This window comes from Callionymus lyra, chromosome 14 (genome assembly GCF_982586985.1).
Source record: "Callionymus lyra chromosome 14, fCalLyr1.hap1.1, whole genome shotgun sequence".
Lineage (NCBI taxonomy): Eukaryota > Metazoa > Chordata > Actinopteri > Syngnathiformes > Callionymidae > Callionymus > Callionymus lyra.
This window is the reverse complement of record NC_141831.1, coordinates 18,159,100-18,174,987: the sequence shown is the minus strand read 5'-3', so window position 1 is coordinate 18,174,987 and position 15,888 is coordinate 18,159,100. Positions and strand designations below refer to the sequence as shown.

Genomic DNA, 15,888 nt, shown 5'->3' with positions numbered 1-15,888 from the left:
CTTAAGAGTGAAGACACAAGTGTGAAGATGAACTTGTGATTAAAACCGTTCATGGTGTTTGTTACATGTCGTTGTAATTATCGTCGAAAGAAGGAGAGAAAACACAAGTGGTTTGAAAGTTTCACTTCCTAGCAGAGCAGCAGTCGCTTCACTCTCTACGGTTCTCATGGTGCGTTCAAGTACGGCTCCGTCAGCATTACCGACCAGACTAGTCAGTCAAGTGAAAATCGTCAACATGGCAGAAGAAGAAGTTCCAGCTCAAGCCGCCCCGGCTAAAGCCGTCAAGAAGAAGAAGACCAGCAAGCCGGTCAAGACATCCAGCCTCCGGGATCTCATCACAGATGCCGTGTCCGCCTCCAAAGAGCGCAGCGGTGTTTCTCTCGCAGGCATCAAGAAGGATCTGAAAGCCGCTGGGTATGATGCTGATAAGAACAAAAGCCGAGTCAGGACCGCCATCATTCGAATGGTCGATGATGGAATTCTGACCCGGACTAAAGGAATCGGAGCGTCTGGATCTTTCAAGATAACCAAGAAAGAAGCTCCCAAAGCAAAGAAAGCTGCGCCTAAAGCGAAAAGTGTCGCAGTCAAGAAACTTGCAGCAACCAAGAAGCCAAAAACTGTTGCGAAGAAAGCTGTCGCCAAAAAGTCTCCTAAGAAGGCGACAAAGAAGCCCGCTGCTAAGAAAGCTGCAGCAAAGAAACCTGCAACCAAGAACCCCAGGAAGGCTGCGAAGAAGACTGCAGTCAAGAGCCCCAGGAAGGCGGCGAAGAAGCCCGCAGCAAAGAAATCACCAGCGAAGAAAGTTGCTAAACCTAAAGCTAAGAAAGCTACACCTAAGAAGAAGTAAACTCGTGTTTTCTTTTCCACCAACGGCTCTTTTCAGAGCCAACCACCTCCTCTACTGAGTTTCCTGCTATGAATGTGTGTGTTTTAATGTAGACTTAATATGACGCCGAATAGTATATTGTTGTTGTGGTCCTTTTTATAGTCAGTCAGTCAAACTTTGCACACACAACCTCTGTAAAAACTAGTTTATTTTAACAAATATGACCAAACTGCAATTAATAAAAACACAACAATGTGTATAAAGTGATCCAAATTTTAGTAAATCGAATAAAATCGATCATAGTTAGCAATGAAATGGTGGTTGTGTCGCAGGTGTACAGAATTTCAGTGGTTTTGCTAATATAAGACACGTACAGTATTACAATAAATGGAAATGCAAAGTAAATATATTCATTGTAGTCATCAGTGCACATATACAAGTGGGGTTGCATAATGTTAATTGAACTGTTATACTATTCATACTTGTTTTTTTTTTAAGAATAGCATTACCCTTGCAATTAATCATTAAAAGTAACCTTTCATCACAACAAATATAGTTAATAACACAATCAGCGATTTTAAATAGTTTCACTTACACAACACAGAGACTGGAATGTACATATGCAGATGTGTGGACCTATATGGTTATTTGAAACAACTGGTGGAACTAATAAATCATCTAATATAGTAGAAGGTACTAAAATTCTGATTCTGGGGTTTACGCTTCACTTTCAAAACGGAAAGTTAGCTCCGCCTACATCAGCGAAACATTCTAAGATCCCGCATTTGATTGGAGAGAAGTTTCAAGAACCTTTTCGTCAAATGAGCGCTTTGTTCTGCAAAATGACCCGCCCTTCACTCGTGTATATATCGAGACTCAGACTGAGTTGTAAACACATCTGTAGTTTCCTCCAGATAACTATCAACCATGAGTGGACGAGGAAAATCTGGCGGCAAGACTCGCGCTAAGGCCAAGTCCCGCTCTTCTCGCGCTGGACTCCAGTTCCCAGTCGGTCGTGTCCACAGGCTGCTCAGAAAGGGCAACTATGCTAAGAGAGTCGGTGCCGGAGCTCCCGTCTACCTGGCGGCAGTGCTGGAGTATCTGACCGCTGAGATCCTGGAGTTGGCTGGAAACGCCGCCCGCGACAACAAGAAGACCAGAATCATCCCGCGTCACCTGCAGCTGGCTGTCCGCAACGACGAGGAGCTGAACAAGCTGCTGGGAAGAGTCACCATCGCCCAGGGTGGAGTGTTGCCCAACATCCAGGCGGTTCTTCTGCCCAAGAAGACCGAGAAGGCTTCCAAGTCCAAGTAAACCCACATCTATCCAACGGCTCTTTTCAGAGCCACCCACCTCTAAATAGAGAGCACAGTTCCATGACAATATATGTTCATATGGACGTCTAAGGCCAGTTCATAAATGATAGACATTCGAATGTCAAGCTTCAGTGTGATTCCTAAAATCTTATCGACACAATTAAATTGTAGTTGTAAATAACTTGTGAATAATTAAGTGAATAATGTATATTTTCAGTTGATCAGACATTTTTGATGTTTTGTTTATTCGTGTAAAATGTGAGGGCGTGTTGTAATATAATCTATCTATCGCTTAGGAAATAAAAGCAGTAAAAAGCGTGTGTATCTCATTCTATTTGTGCGATCTTTGTGAACCAGCGATTGTTAAAAAAAAAAAAAAAAAAAAAAAAAAAAGCCGGACCGCCACTTTTCAAACTAGCCAATCAAAATGAGGCTACGGCAGCCGCACAGCAGCTCTTGTAGAAGGTTGCTCGGCCCGCCATTAACACTCGCTACCGACTCGTATGAACATTGACTATGATCGTCTAATTTATAAAAGTCTGAGAAAAAAAAGTTATAAAGCAACTTAAAGTCAAAAGCAGATTTCTTCCTTGAAATTATTAGAGATGCCAAAGGATTAGTATAATTGTATGGAAAAGCATCGACAAACTGACTGTAAAAGAAAAGCCCAAATATGATAGGATATAGCCTACAATAAATGGTAGTATTTAAAATGATAGCCTAGCTGTTGCTACACATTTTAATGATTATTTTTTTAAACTCTGCAAACGTTAGAATTTTTCAGAGGCACTCAGTTTGTGACACTTCTGCCTTTCGTATAACACCAACAGATGGAATAAAGGTCCTCTTAATTCAGTCCAATAGAAAAGCAAAATACAAACATGGTCAAGTTATCAAGACATACTATTAAACAAACTGGCAAATTATGATCCATCCATAGGCACACAAAATTGGATTAAATCCTACCTGAGTGGACGACATCAGTGTGTGCGGATGAACAATACTCGAGCCCCACTTAAAGCGTGAAGAACTCACTTTTCTCCGATCCTTAAAACTCCTCACTGGCTTGCAGTTTCTTTCAGGATCAACTTTAAAATTCTGGTTCTTACTTTTAGAGCTATTCATGGTCAGGCTCCTCCTTACATCACTGATCTGATCCAGCCTTACACCCCAGCTCGGGCTCTGAGGTCTGCGGATCAGAATCTACTTATGGTTCCTCGCACACGGTTCAGGACCAGAGGAGAGAAATCCTTCCAGGCTGTTGCTCTTAAGCTTTGGAACAATCTTCGTCTCTTTGCGCTTGATGGATCTACTGACTCCTTCAAGAAACATCTTAAGACGTTTTTATTTGTTCAGGCTTTTCCTTGATTTTCTGGAACTCCTGTTGTGTTATCAGTTTTATCTTGCCCTTTAAAGTATATATTTTATTGAATATTGTTGTGATTGTTTAAGCGCTTTGTGACCTTGGTCTGGAAAAGCGCTATATAAATAAAAATAACTTCCTTACTTACTTATATACGGGCAAAAATGCAACTGAGGTTGCTATGAAACTAACAAATGACATGCAAAGCTTGTTGGATGGCTAGACAGCTCTGGTCTGACTTTAAACATTGAAAAGACTGTAACCATATTCTTTAAAAACAGGAGCAAACTTAGAGATTGTTCTTGGAATCTTAGTAAATGGACAAATGTATGCCTCCCGTTTAAAATCATCCATGATGCTACTGCTCCTCCTTTAAAAAGAATGGTTACCAGGGGAGAGTGCAGTATTCCTAAACGCAGGACTTCATTGTGTGTGTGTGTGTGTAAAATTGTATGATGTGGGAGTGGGGGTATTCTTAACCTCTTAACCTTTTAATTGAAATGCATTTTGAAATTGTTTCTAATTTTTTTGTATGTACCATCTACCTGCCAGGGGTATATATATTATACAATTTTTATTTATTTATTCCCAAACTGCATCTTCTGCAGGTCAGCAGGCAAGTTGTCTTTTAAAACGGTTTAATAGTTGTATCCATATTTATTGATAATAAGATAAATAAATAGTTTATGTTAGTATCAGATCTGTTCATCGAGAAATGGAAAAGGACGCCATTTTTTTTGGCAAGTGGCTAAGGGGTGATAGCGGAGGAAACGTTGCATTGTGTCGCCTTTATATGGTCAGTCGCAGTGTCTCCATCCCACGTCACGTGACGTAAGCACAAGTCACCCATCTTCCGGTGAACTGCAAATGTTTGCCATCGTAGATGAGAGCAGGTAAAAAGCTAAGAAAGGTTTATTTTAAACTACTTACGATTGTTTAATCATTTGTAGAATTGTGACGCCATCATCACAAATATTCCTCCTTTGGTGGAGTGACAGGAATTTGCTGTGATGGACGTAATAACCCGAGCCCGTCATCAGCCACCAGGAGGCGCATGGAGGTCGCAGTGACGTCAGCGCATACGGTCACTGACCTCAGGCAATGTGACGTCGAATCAAGACTAGACGCTTTAACAAAAAAGTGAGTAAAGATCCATCAAGTTGATCGATGCTGCTCGAGTTGCGCGCGCGTGTGTTTGTGAAACATTCCAGTGGAACAGCTGCTGCGCGAGCTTATGTAAGGTTCGTGTTCAGGACATATGTCGGTGGGCGGAGAAGCGGGGGTGCTGGGTGTCCCCTTCGCCCGGGCCCGTCACGGGCCATAGGCGGCTAAAGATCGAAGAGAAGCTGCTCATCGAAGGCGGTGGGTTTTTGTGGGGGAGAGACGCACGTGGAGGAAGGAATGGAGTCCAAAGGGAGCGCGCGCCCTGTTTGCAGACTGCGGCGTGACCGCTACGAGAGTACAGGTGAGGGTCGATCGGGTTACACAAACGCACAAGCAAACACAGACACGCACGCGCACGCACACTGCTGCGTAACCTTTTGAAAAGGGACAGTTAATGTCTGTTATTTCAACACCCCGTCTTTAAGCAGAATTACACTCGTAACCAAGTGACACTTATTTTTCTAGTCGAATTTGGATTTAATATTTGTTTCTTATACTTGTGAGGAGGATCATTATTTCCTGTTCCTCTCTCACTTTCTTCTGTCTTCTTCTGCCTGGATGGATATTGTTAAATAAAAGCTTTGGGTTGTTAGTTTGAGTTAGATATGATGCACACCCTGTCAATTGTGGGACACATTCGGAGAGTGGGAGTGTTATGTGCAGCTAGACAACCAGACAAAGATGATCGGGGTTCAAACTTAAATAACTTATTCAATCATTGAATATTGAGAATTTAGTGTAGCTGAGAGAAGAGGCAAGAGATCGTTTATAACGCACCGGAGGATCCACCCTGCTGAGAAACCCAAATGATCCTTAAATATGAATATGTCTCTCTCTGACAATTTACCCATATACTATTTTTAACAATGAACTTTATCTACTCACCTATTTCTTAACTCTATGTTTATTTATACATGTATGTACTGTATGTGTATTTCAATCCTGAACACATGACGGTGAACATCCTGCACCATAAAACTTTCCCCACTTCTCATTTTAGGATAGATAGATTTTATGTTTATTTTATAAATGACGTGATTGTTTTAATCTTATGTTTGACTCTTGAAACCTCGTATCAAATTTAGATGTGAAGTATATTATATTATGTATTATTTATATATATATATATATATATATATGTATATACTGTATATGGGAGATCATGTTTACTATGGGAGATCATGTTTACTATAACCACCACTCTGCTGTGATTTGTCAATAATCAAGGTAAGTCACCACACTTCATCAATCCAGGAAGTATACTCCACTCTTGTAACCTCTCGTTTACCCAGATTTCAGAGGGAGGAACTTTATAAATGTATTAACTTCAGTTATCATGATGAGGGACTTATTGCATCTTGGAGAGAAAGGCTTCAACATGTGAGTGAGTCAGCAGAGTTTAGTTACTTTAGTTGGCCTGAAAGTTAACCTTTTAACTGATGTTGAAGAGAAATTGAAAGATAACAAGTCTGCAAGTACTTTATTGTTGAAATGAGAGCTGTCATGTGAGTAATTCTGAAGGTTCAAAGGTCAGGTCACATGAGGCTCTCTGTGATTGGTGGATGTAGCTGACACCAGGCCAAACGGGTAGACAGAGTCACACACACCACAGAGGAAGATCCTCCCTCTTGATGTAGTCCGAGAAAGTTCATCTTTCAAATCTAGAGCTCATCTGAGTATTCACTTTTACTTCCTTTGGTCTCTCACGCTTCCACATCCCTGGCCTATATCAAGCATGTCTAAGGCGAGTGCAACGCTTACCCAGAACCCTCTGGAGAAGACCTGGGTGCCCTGGATGAACAGCAGGTTGAACAAGCGCAGAGGCTGTGAGTAGTAGGTTACACACGTTGATGAGTTTTTAAGTAAAAACAGGTTGCAAGACAAAGTGAGGCTTTTCATGTGATCAGAGTGAGGTCCTGTCGTTTGTGCGAGACAACATCAGTCGGTGTTCTGCCGGTCAATCACCCTAAACTCCTGATGCTTTTCCTTGTCTGTCATTTTTATCCCAAGAGAGCTTCAACTATATCAGCATTATTTTTGTTCACTTGTTGAAAGCAAAGATGAGTCCGATCCGTTGAGATGTCTGGACTCCTCGGTGGGCCTGTTGGCGTCATCATCTTCATCTGTGTGTTACAGCATCAGTGCCACAGTTCACCAACTCCCCCACCATGATCGTGATGGTCGGTCTGCCGGCTCGAGGGAAAACCTACATCTCGAAAAAACTCACTAGATATTTGAACTGGATCGGCGTGCCAACCAAAGGTATGACATGACAGCACTTCAGATAAAAAAAAACAACCAGATGAATTCTGAGTTTTTTCATTTAATCCTGGAACATTTTTCTCTTCATAGTGTTCAACGTGGGTCAGTACAGGAGAGACGCCACACGCTCATACAACAGCTTCGAGTTTTTTAGCCCCAACAATACAGAGGCAATGAAGATCCGCAAGTATGTTCGCACAATTTCTCTTTTTTAAATGGATTATTCATTGTGTGTTTCCAGGGCCTGTGCCATCGCTGCACTCAAGGATGTGTGTGACTACTTTACCCGGCAACAGGGTCAGGTGGTGGTGAGTGAGCTTTAAATTGTAGTCCACATCCAAATAAATCTGATAGCCAACTTTTATTTAACTCTTAACAAACTTCCTGTAGTGGTTAATCCTTAACTTTCAAGCCAAAAGAAAAGGGTGTTTATTGTGTAACGCTCCTCGTCAAATATGGGACGCAACTGCATCCTGGATGCCCCTCATAAGCCGTTCCACACACCTCTAACAAGAGAAGACAGTTTACATCTGGCACGGGAACTCATGACACAACAAAATGTCAGATTGTTGTTTTATTAACAATGCAACATGTTATTTTCAAATCTAACCCTAAATCTTGAATCTTAAATATCTAGATTAAAGTCTAAATATAAAGTCAAAATGTAAAAATACTAATATAAATCAAACTCTAACAGTAGTTCTTAAGAAACATTTAGATTTTAAACCAAATGTGTAAAAATGTACTTAGTGAGTTTAAGTGAAAAAATCTATATAATAATGGGAAAATTACATTAAAAAAATAGAATATTAATGCTTCTTGTTACATCATAGGTTTTTGATGCAACCAACACAACTCCGGAACGAAGAGAAGTCATCCTCAGTTTTGCAAAAGAAAACGGTTACAAGGTTTGTTTGGGAAATTTTCTGACACTGCTTTTTGTAATGATCATATATTTGAACCTCTTCAGGTTTTCTTTGTGGAGTCGGTGTGTGATGATCCAGAGATCATTGCTGAGAACATTAAAGTGAGTTAGTTCTTATTATGTCTTCTGATCTTTGACCCTGACACTCATGACTAAATCACATGAAACATTAAACACGTATTTTTTTTAATGAACCCAAAGGATTTGGATTTTAGGACCAATAAATGTATAGAAAACTACAGGAGAAACAAAGGAAATTACATTAAAACAAAGATAATGATTATAATAGGTTTGTAAAAGTATAACACTATATTGGTTTCGTAAATGTCTAACAAGATGCGATAGTTAATCAACTTTCCTTTTGATTTGTCAGCAAGTGAAGCTGAGCAGTCCAGATTATGTCAACTGTGACAAGGAGGAAGCTGTGGCCGACTTCCTCAAGAGGATCGAGTGTTACAAGCTGAACTATGTCCCGCTAGACAACGACAAGGACAGGTAACAGCTTCTCACGTAGATGCTTCTGTGTTTTTTGCAACATCAACGCCTCAACAGCTGTGTCCGCAGGAACCTGTCGTACATCAAGATCTTCAACGTCGGCAGCAGGTACTTGGTCAACCGGGTCCAGGACCACATCCAGAGCAGGATTGTATACTACCTCATGAACATCCATGTCGCGCCACGATCCATCTACCTGTGCCGCCATGGTGAGAGCGAGCTCAACCTGGTCGGACGGATTGGAGGAGACTCTGGACTGTCACCGAGAGGAGCAAAGGTACGTGACATGCCTCTCCTTTTGTTTGGATTCATTCGTTACTCTATGTATTAATATATTTCCACACAGTGATTAGGAAATAATAAATAGAATACATTAAATGACATAATTAAAAAAAATTCAGATCCTTCAAAGTGTATCCCTTTTTTCCATGCTTTAAAGTTTATCATACGCTGGGAAAATTGATTTGCCCACACCTGGTTTGTTTAAAAAAAAGAAGTATTTACTATATATCTATATTAGCCAAACATCGCCACCGTGCGGTCATAAAGGGGGAATGCCGTTTTTAAATGTGTGGTCGGAATGATTTATAATTTCACGTTTATCTCTGGTTCACGACAGTTTGCCAGCGCCTTGGGCACGTACATGCAGGGTCAGTGCATCAAGGACCTGAAGGTGTGGACCAGTCACATGAAGAGGACCATCCAGACTGCAGAGTCCTTAGGGGTCGCGTATGAGCAGTGGAAGGCTCTTAATGAGATCGATGCGGTGAGTAGACAGAAGATAAACAAGCTTTACGTTCGATCTATAACATTTCACCGCTGGAAATGGGATGAAGACAACGACAAATTATTTTAAGAGGGCGGAATAAAAAAAGCCTGAAGTATTCCTTTTACTGTATTTGAGACACCAATAAGGGTTTGAAAACTTGATGTGATTATAGAATAATCTTGACAGGCCCATTTAACTTTGTCCCGATTGTTGAGCACATATACTACGTACTATTCAGGGATCTTTAGATTGTAGAAGCATCACACCTAGGCCTGTGACCACATTTTCCAGACAAACATGGTTGTTGGATTTCATGCAACTTTGAATTGAAAGAAAAAAACAAAAAAACTTTCCAATTATGTTTAGAGTTTATAATATATAAAAATGGACAGTGGTCCTGAGAGGGACTGTTGTGGTGAAATATATTAGGTCCAATCATCTCATTCATAAGTTTGTCAGCAGCTTGGGCACACACACATTTGTAGTAATGTCTTAAATGTTTCAGGGTGTGTGTGAAGACATGACCTATGAGGAGATCCAAGAGAACTACCCTGAGGAGTTTGCACTGAGGGACCAAGACAAGTACCGCTACCGTTACCCCAGAGGAGAAGTGAGTGAAGAAGATCCGATTGAAGTTCAACTGATGCAGGAAATGTGTTTGCCAGTCGTACGAGGACCTGGTGCAGCGGCTGGAGCCGGTCATCATGGAGCTGGAGAGGCAGGAAAATGTGCTGGTCATCTGTCATCAGGCCGTGATGAGATGCCTGCTGGCCTACTTCCTGGACAAGAGCGCTGGTGAGTCCCAGACGGTCTAGAGTTCATCACTGAAACAAACATGTTTGTCCCCATCAGTGGAGCTTCCCTACCAGAAGTGTCCTCTCCACACCGTTCTCAAGCTCACACCGGTCGCCTACGGTCAGTCTCTGTAGCTGCAGAGTTTATAGCATCCAGACCTTGTAGTAAAAGTAATCTGGTTTTAGGTTGCAAAGTTGAGACAGTGTACCTCAACATTGAGGCTGTGAACACACACCGCGAGCGACCAGAAGTGAGTGACAAGTTTTATTGATGCATTGTCAATAAAGGTTTAACATGAAAAAATGTTTAAAAAAAAAAAATAGTTAGAAATATACAATTTAAGTCCAAGTTGTCTTCACAGAATGTGGACGTGGACAGAGACCCTGAGGAGGCTTTGGAGACGGTACCTGAGCACATCTAGTGGAGGAGGAAACCGGAGCATCATGGCAGTCCTGCATTTGGAGAAGAAAAAAAAAAAAAAAAAACTTTGATGTTAACAATGAAACCCACTGTGCCTTTGACATTACAGACCATGAATCAACCACAAAGCATTTAAAAACATGAACAGCAACAGAAAATTAATTTACTCACAATCCACCACATAGGTTGAAAATGTAATGTTTACATTTGTCAGGTTTTTAGAGAGATCATGTGCAATACAACAAGCCTCACCAAAAAGTCACGATCGTGGCAGCACATCGAAAATATAAAGAAGCCATGATTCAAGTTCACTTTAAAGCCAAGTTGACTAAGTTTGACTTTCAGTAGTTTTGTTCACGTGGTTGTGTAGTCAGTGTTACAAGCTAAGCCATTTTCACCTCGTCGTAAGTGGAACCAGTGTAATGTTACAATGTAAACTTTCACAACTGTGACCATGAATTCAGAGCAATAAAGCAACAATAATACCAGACCTCTGTGGAATAGTTTTGAATAGTGAAGCTACCATTTGTCAGCGTGCTGTGCTTCTCTGGCTGCTGCCTGCTTGACTGGAGTCGTTGCTGGAGTGTGCATCTTTGTACCGCTGACTCCAACTCTGGGGGTCCTGGTTGTAAAGCTGACACAAAAAAAAAAAAGAAAAGTTTGTTAGTCGACATGAAGGTGAGGGAGGTTTGGGTGAACTAAGTGCTAGGATTATTATTATTAGTAATCGGTTTCTTTTTAGAGTTTGACAGAAAGGCAAGTTAATTTTAATGTTGGGACTGGAGCTCAGTACTCTTAGTCTACATCCAAAATGATGCATTAAACATCCCATAATACTTGTAGGTAACAGCCCTCGTTAGTTTTTAAAAGGTATTGAAGCTGCAACGAGAGAATGTACAAGTCTGTATTTTGAGCTTGTTGGTAGCTGAAGTTTAACTTCCTGTCTGTATCACTCATTATTCTTAAGAGTCCAGGTAAATATCACGAGCGCTTCCATTGTAGACAGGAAGTACTCTGGATGAATACATGCCGTCTTTGGAGCAGAAGTTTGAAAATGCTTTAAAGTTTGGACTCGTATTGACGCCAAAAACAAGATAAATTGTTATTGTAAATTAAACAAGAGTCACGTTACAGACGACCATTATGGACGCCATGGGATGTTTTTAAGTGTCTTTTTGGAGGAACATACATTTATCCACAGCTATAGAGGTTGTGATTCTTTTAAGAGTAATCTGTTCCTTTTTTAATCGACATGAGGGTGATTGGAAAATGAGTGAAGTAAAACAATTTTTTGGGTGAACTAACACTGTTCTGATGGAATTTACTTACTTCACCCATGAACTCCAGGACTTGGGGTTTTGATAACTCCAGGTTTGCACGCTCCCCCCACTGGAACTCGTGCTCTACTGGGTCGGTGTGCGGGATGCGGTTGTACTCCAGGTACCTGTTCAGAGAGAAAGGGTTAGCTAAAGCATTTTTGAAACAATCTTGTTCAGAGTGTGTGTGGACCCGGCCACTTTGCTGACGTTGACCGGTCCCTCTTCACCCTCTGGTTGCTCTCTGGTGTGGTATAAACCTGAGTCTATGGTTTCGAAGAAACTGGCTCTGATCACACCAATGACAGACTATTACACCTACATTTCATATGCAGTAGACATTGACACAATTTTTTTTTTTCAATTAAATTGGTCAACTTAAGTGGATAAGTTAAAGATAAAATTCATTAAAAACATTTTACAGGTGAACACAGTTACGACAAACACTTACTTTTGACGAACAAACTCTTCAGTGATCAACTTCTTCACATCTCCAAACACTTCATGTCTCTCTCTGGGGACATTTTGTGTTAAAATATCACCAATGAAGCAACACACTCATTTACTTACTCTGGATTAACACGTAGTTTCTTCAGAACCTTCCAGATGATGTCTTAAAAAGAAACGGGGAAAAATGTCAGCATCAACTGTGAACATATTGAATGTGAGATTTTAACCTACTTTCCCGGAGAATTCCACCTTTCATGAAAATTACACCAAGGATTACGAACAGAAGCCCCATCTTTGGGTTGGGGGGGCTGTAAAAGACATGCTTCACTAATGAATTAAATATACAATGAAGATGAATTAGGGGTAAACGTTACTCACTGAACTTCTGGGTTTCCTTTTGCAGCAGCCAACTTATTCACCAGTATGTACGTGTGGCTTTTTGGATCAATCTCAACTATTTCAAATCCAAATACCTAAAAACACAAGACAGTTTAAAAGGGAAATGTCGACGGACCATTGGCAGATAAAACCAACCTGCTCCAATGTTTGTGACACTCTGTTCATAATCTCACTGTAGGCATTTTTGTACTCTTTTAACACTTGTTTCACGATGTCTGCAAGACAAAGCACTGATTTAGAATGATTTTGAATTACAGTGCCTTGCGAAAGTATTCGGCCCCCATGAACCTTTCAACATTTCGCCACATTTCAGGCTTCAAACATAAAGATATAAAATTTTAATTTTTTGTCATGAATCAACAACAAGTGGGACACAATCGTGAAGTGGAACGAAATTTATTGGATAATTTAAACTTTTTTAACAAATAAAAAACTGAAAAGTGGGGCGTGCAATATTATTCGGCCCCTTTACTTTCAGTGCAGCAAACTCACTCCAGAAGTTCAGTGAGGATCTTTGAATGATCCAATGTTGTCCTAAATGACTGATGATGATAAATAGAAGGCACCTGTGTGTAATCAAGTCTCCGTATAAATGCACCTGCTCTTTGATAGTCTCAGGGTTCTGTTTAAAGCGCAGAGAGAACCATGAAGACAAAGGAACACACCAGGCAGGTCCGAGATACTGTTGTGGAGAAGTTTAAAGCCGGATTTGGATACAAAAAGATTTCCCAAGCTTTAAACATCTCAAGGAGCACTGTGCAAGCAATTATATTGAAATGGAAGGAGTATCAGACCACTGCAAATCTACCAAGACCCGGCCGTCCCTCCAAACTTTCATCTCAAACAAGGAGAAGACTGATCAGAGATGCAGCCAAGAGGCCCATGATCACTCTGGATGAACTGCAGATAACTACAGCTGAGGTGGGAGAGTCTGTCCATAGGACAACAATCAGTCGTGCACTGCACAAATCTGGCCTTTATGGAAGAGTGGCAAGAAGAAAGCCATTTCTCAAAGATATCCATAAAAAGTCTCGTTTAAAGTTTGCCACAAGCCACCTGGGAGAACATGTGGAAGAAGGTGCTCTGGTCAGATGAAACCAAAATCGAACTTTTTGGCCACAATGCAAAACGATATGTTTGGCGTAAAAGCAACACAGCTCATCACCCTGAACACACCATCCCCACTGTCAAACATGGTGGTGGCAGCATCATGGTTTGGGCCTGCTTTTCTTCAGCAGGGACAGGGAAGATGGCTAAAATTGATGGGAAGATGGATGGAGCCAAATACAGGACCATTCTGGAAGAAAACCTGTTGGAGTCTGCAAAAGACCTGAGACTGGGACGGAGATTTATCTTCCAACAGGACAATGATCCAAAACATAAAGCCAAATCTACAATGGAATGGTTCACAAATAGACGTATCCAGGTGTTAGAATGGCCAAGTCAAAGTCCAGACCTGAATCCAATCGAGAATCTGTGGAAAGAGCTGAAGACTGCTGTTCACAAACGCTCTCCATCCAACCTCACTGAGCTCGAGCTGTTTTGCAAGGAAGAATGGGCAAGAATTCCAGTCTCTCGATGTGCAAAACTGATAGAGACATATCCGAGCGACTTGCAGCTGTAATTGCAGCAAAAGGTGGCGCTACAAAGTATTAGCGCAAGGGGGCCGAATAATATTGCACGCCCCACTTTTCAGTTTTTTATTTGTTAAAAAAGTTTAAATTATCCAATAAATTTCGTTCCACTTCACGATTGTGTCCCACTTGTTGTTGATTCATGACAAAAAATTAAAATTTTATATCTTTATGTTTGAAGCCTGGAATGTGGCGAAATGTTGAAAGGTTCAAGGGGGCCGAATACTTTCGCAAGGCACTGTATATAACATGTTCAAAAACACAAGTTTAATAATATTAATATATGGCTATCAACAGCTGCAACATCTGCAATTAACTCAAAGCCTCCAAAGAAACAATCAGGCACCGAATTCAGGGTTCCTGAGGCAGTTTATTAAAAAAAACCTAGAAAAACTAAATCCAAGAATAACAGCCTAAAATAAATATATAATTTAATGAATGTTTTTGAAAAATGTCTTGAATGAATACTTTCAGCCACAAAGAAAATTTGTTAGTTTTGCTTAGCTGGTTATGAGTCAATCTGTAAATGTGATCACATTCGTAAAATCTTCTAGTTTCAAATTTAAAACTGGTCAAATTTAAGCCTTTTTATTTCATTTGATTCAATGCATTTTAATTATTAAATTAGCTTGTTTTTAGATTCATCAGTTGAATGCCTTTTAAGACTTTATGGATGTGCAGGAACCCCATCAATTCTGGTGTTTGTTCCGTTCAAATAGTTTCACATATCTCCAAACGGACTTCACTTTGCGATAATGCACAAATACACCGACAACATACCATACCTGCTCTGCGAAGTGGAACTTTCTTCTGGTCCTTCACCAGCAGATACTGCACCACTTCAGCGACCTGTACAGAAGGAATAACACATCTGTGATAAACGCTCGACTTAAGACATGTTCATTAATATCATGGATACCTTATGGTCGACCTGTGCAGGAGTGAGCTTCTCCAGAGCTCTCAGCACTTGTGAAGAACTAGGCTGAGTCAGGCTGACGTCATCTTCAGCCTCCTGAGTCACCATGTTGCTGTTGCGTTTCTGGAAACACGTTTTTTTTTATACAAAAGACACGTTTTATTGCACCGTTGTGTGTGCGCTTGTCCGACTTAAAGTGAAACTAATATAATAGAACACCCAAACTCACTTTAGGCTGGGAGGAATTTTGCGAATCGCCCAATCGCTTTCTTTGCGACATGTTATTAAACGGTTCAATCTCCGTTTCAGGTCATGCTAAAAGAAGGAAGCAACAACAGAGTTAGCTCGTTCCACGCGTTCGCGTCTTTCCAATAAAATGATTAATGAAAAGAGCAGAGTTGAGGGAAGTCTTAAAAACAACTGAACAAATAGAATTAAACTCACGATTGTCTCTGAAAATCCCGCCTGAGAACCAAAGGCAGCTGCAGCTTCTTCTTCTATGGTTACGATGCGGAAGAACAATTTATAAGCAAGTGGAAACAGCGCCCCCTGCTGCCTGGAATTTAATCACAGAGGTTTGTAAGTATACATTTTTGATTTGTAAAGCGCCCAGAACATGGTAACAAAGTGCTTAAAATACAGAATACACAACTGAAGCTTATTCAATTGGCTACCGGTTATTTCACATCTCATCAGCATTGTTCACGCACATATGACGTTTAAAAAATGTACGTATATGATGATATGAAGTCTATATTGAATTCTTGTCATATGTTGTGGGATATTATTCAACATCCTCTAGATCTATGGCAGTCATCTATTGTGGAAAAATAATAAT

The 15,888-nt window shown here is 40.6% G+C and overlaps 3 protein-coding genes and 1 pseudogene across 4 annotated transcripts; 3 read left to right on the top strand and 1 right to left on the bottom strand.

Moving 5' to 3' along the window:
• The first annotated feature begins 227 nt into the window (after positions 1-227).
• LOC148066288 (histone H1 pseudogene) lies at positions 228-1,141 on the top strand (annotated as a pseudogene).
• Positions 1,142-1,753: 612 nt separating this feature from the next.
• Positions 1,754-2,636, top strand: LOC148066287 (histone H2A-like). Its single transcript, XM_087807000.1, has one exon. It carries the CDS (start codon positions 1,754-1,756, stop codon positions 2,138-2,140), a length of 387 nt encoding a protein of 128 aa, XP_087663126.1. The 3' UTR covers positions 2,141-2,636.
• A 2,141-nt stretch (positions 2,637-4,777) lies between these two features.
• Positions 4,778-10,825, top strand: LOC148066286 (6-phosphofructo-2-kinase/fructose-2,6-bisphosphatase). 2 transcript variants are annotated; one of them, XM_087806995.1, is made up of 14 exons: positions 4,778-4,970; positions 6,806-6,931; positions 7,022-7,118; positions 7,173-7,239; positions 7,765-7,839; positions 7,902-7,958; positions 8,230-8,351; positions 8,421-8,628; positions 8,971-9,117; positions 9,626-9,730; positions 9,786-9,915; positions 9,973-10,035; positions 10,101-10,165; positions 10,277-10,825. In XM_087806995.1, exons 1-14 carry the CDS (start codon positions 4,907-4,909, stop codon positions 10,334-10,336), a joined length of 1,386 nt encoding a protein of 461 aa, XP_087663121.1. In that variant the 5' UTR covers positions 4,778-4,906; the 3' UTR covers positions 10,337-10,825. The 2 variants fall into 2 exon arrangements, with proteins under 2 accessions (XP_087663121.1, XP_087663120.1); XM_087806994.1 differs by lacking the exon at positions 4,778-4,970 and adding an exon at positions 6,353-6,495.
• Positions 10,167-15,549, bottom strand: ndnl2 (necdin-like 2). Its single transcript, XM_087806996.1, has 12 exons — positions 15,495-15,549; positions 15,280-15,365; positions 15,054-15,173; positions 14,920-14,983; positions 12,636-12,715; positions 12,480-12,574; positions 12,333-12,409; positions 12,222-12,264; positions 12,103-12,165; positions 11,665-11,779; positions 10,859-10,969; positions 10,167-10,367 (listed from the first exon to the last, which is right to left on the bottom strand). Exons 2-11 carry the CDS (start codon positions 15,328-15,330, stop codon positions 10,865-10,867), a joined length of 813 nt encoding a protein of 270 aa, XP_087663122.1. The 5' UTR covers positions 15,331-15,365; positions 15,495-15,549; the 3' UTR covers positions 10,167-10,367; positions 10,859-10,864.
• Between the last annotated feature and the right edge of the window lie 339 nt (positions 15,550-15,888).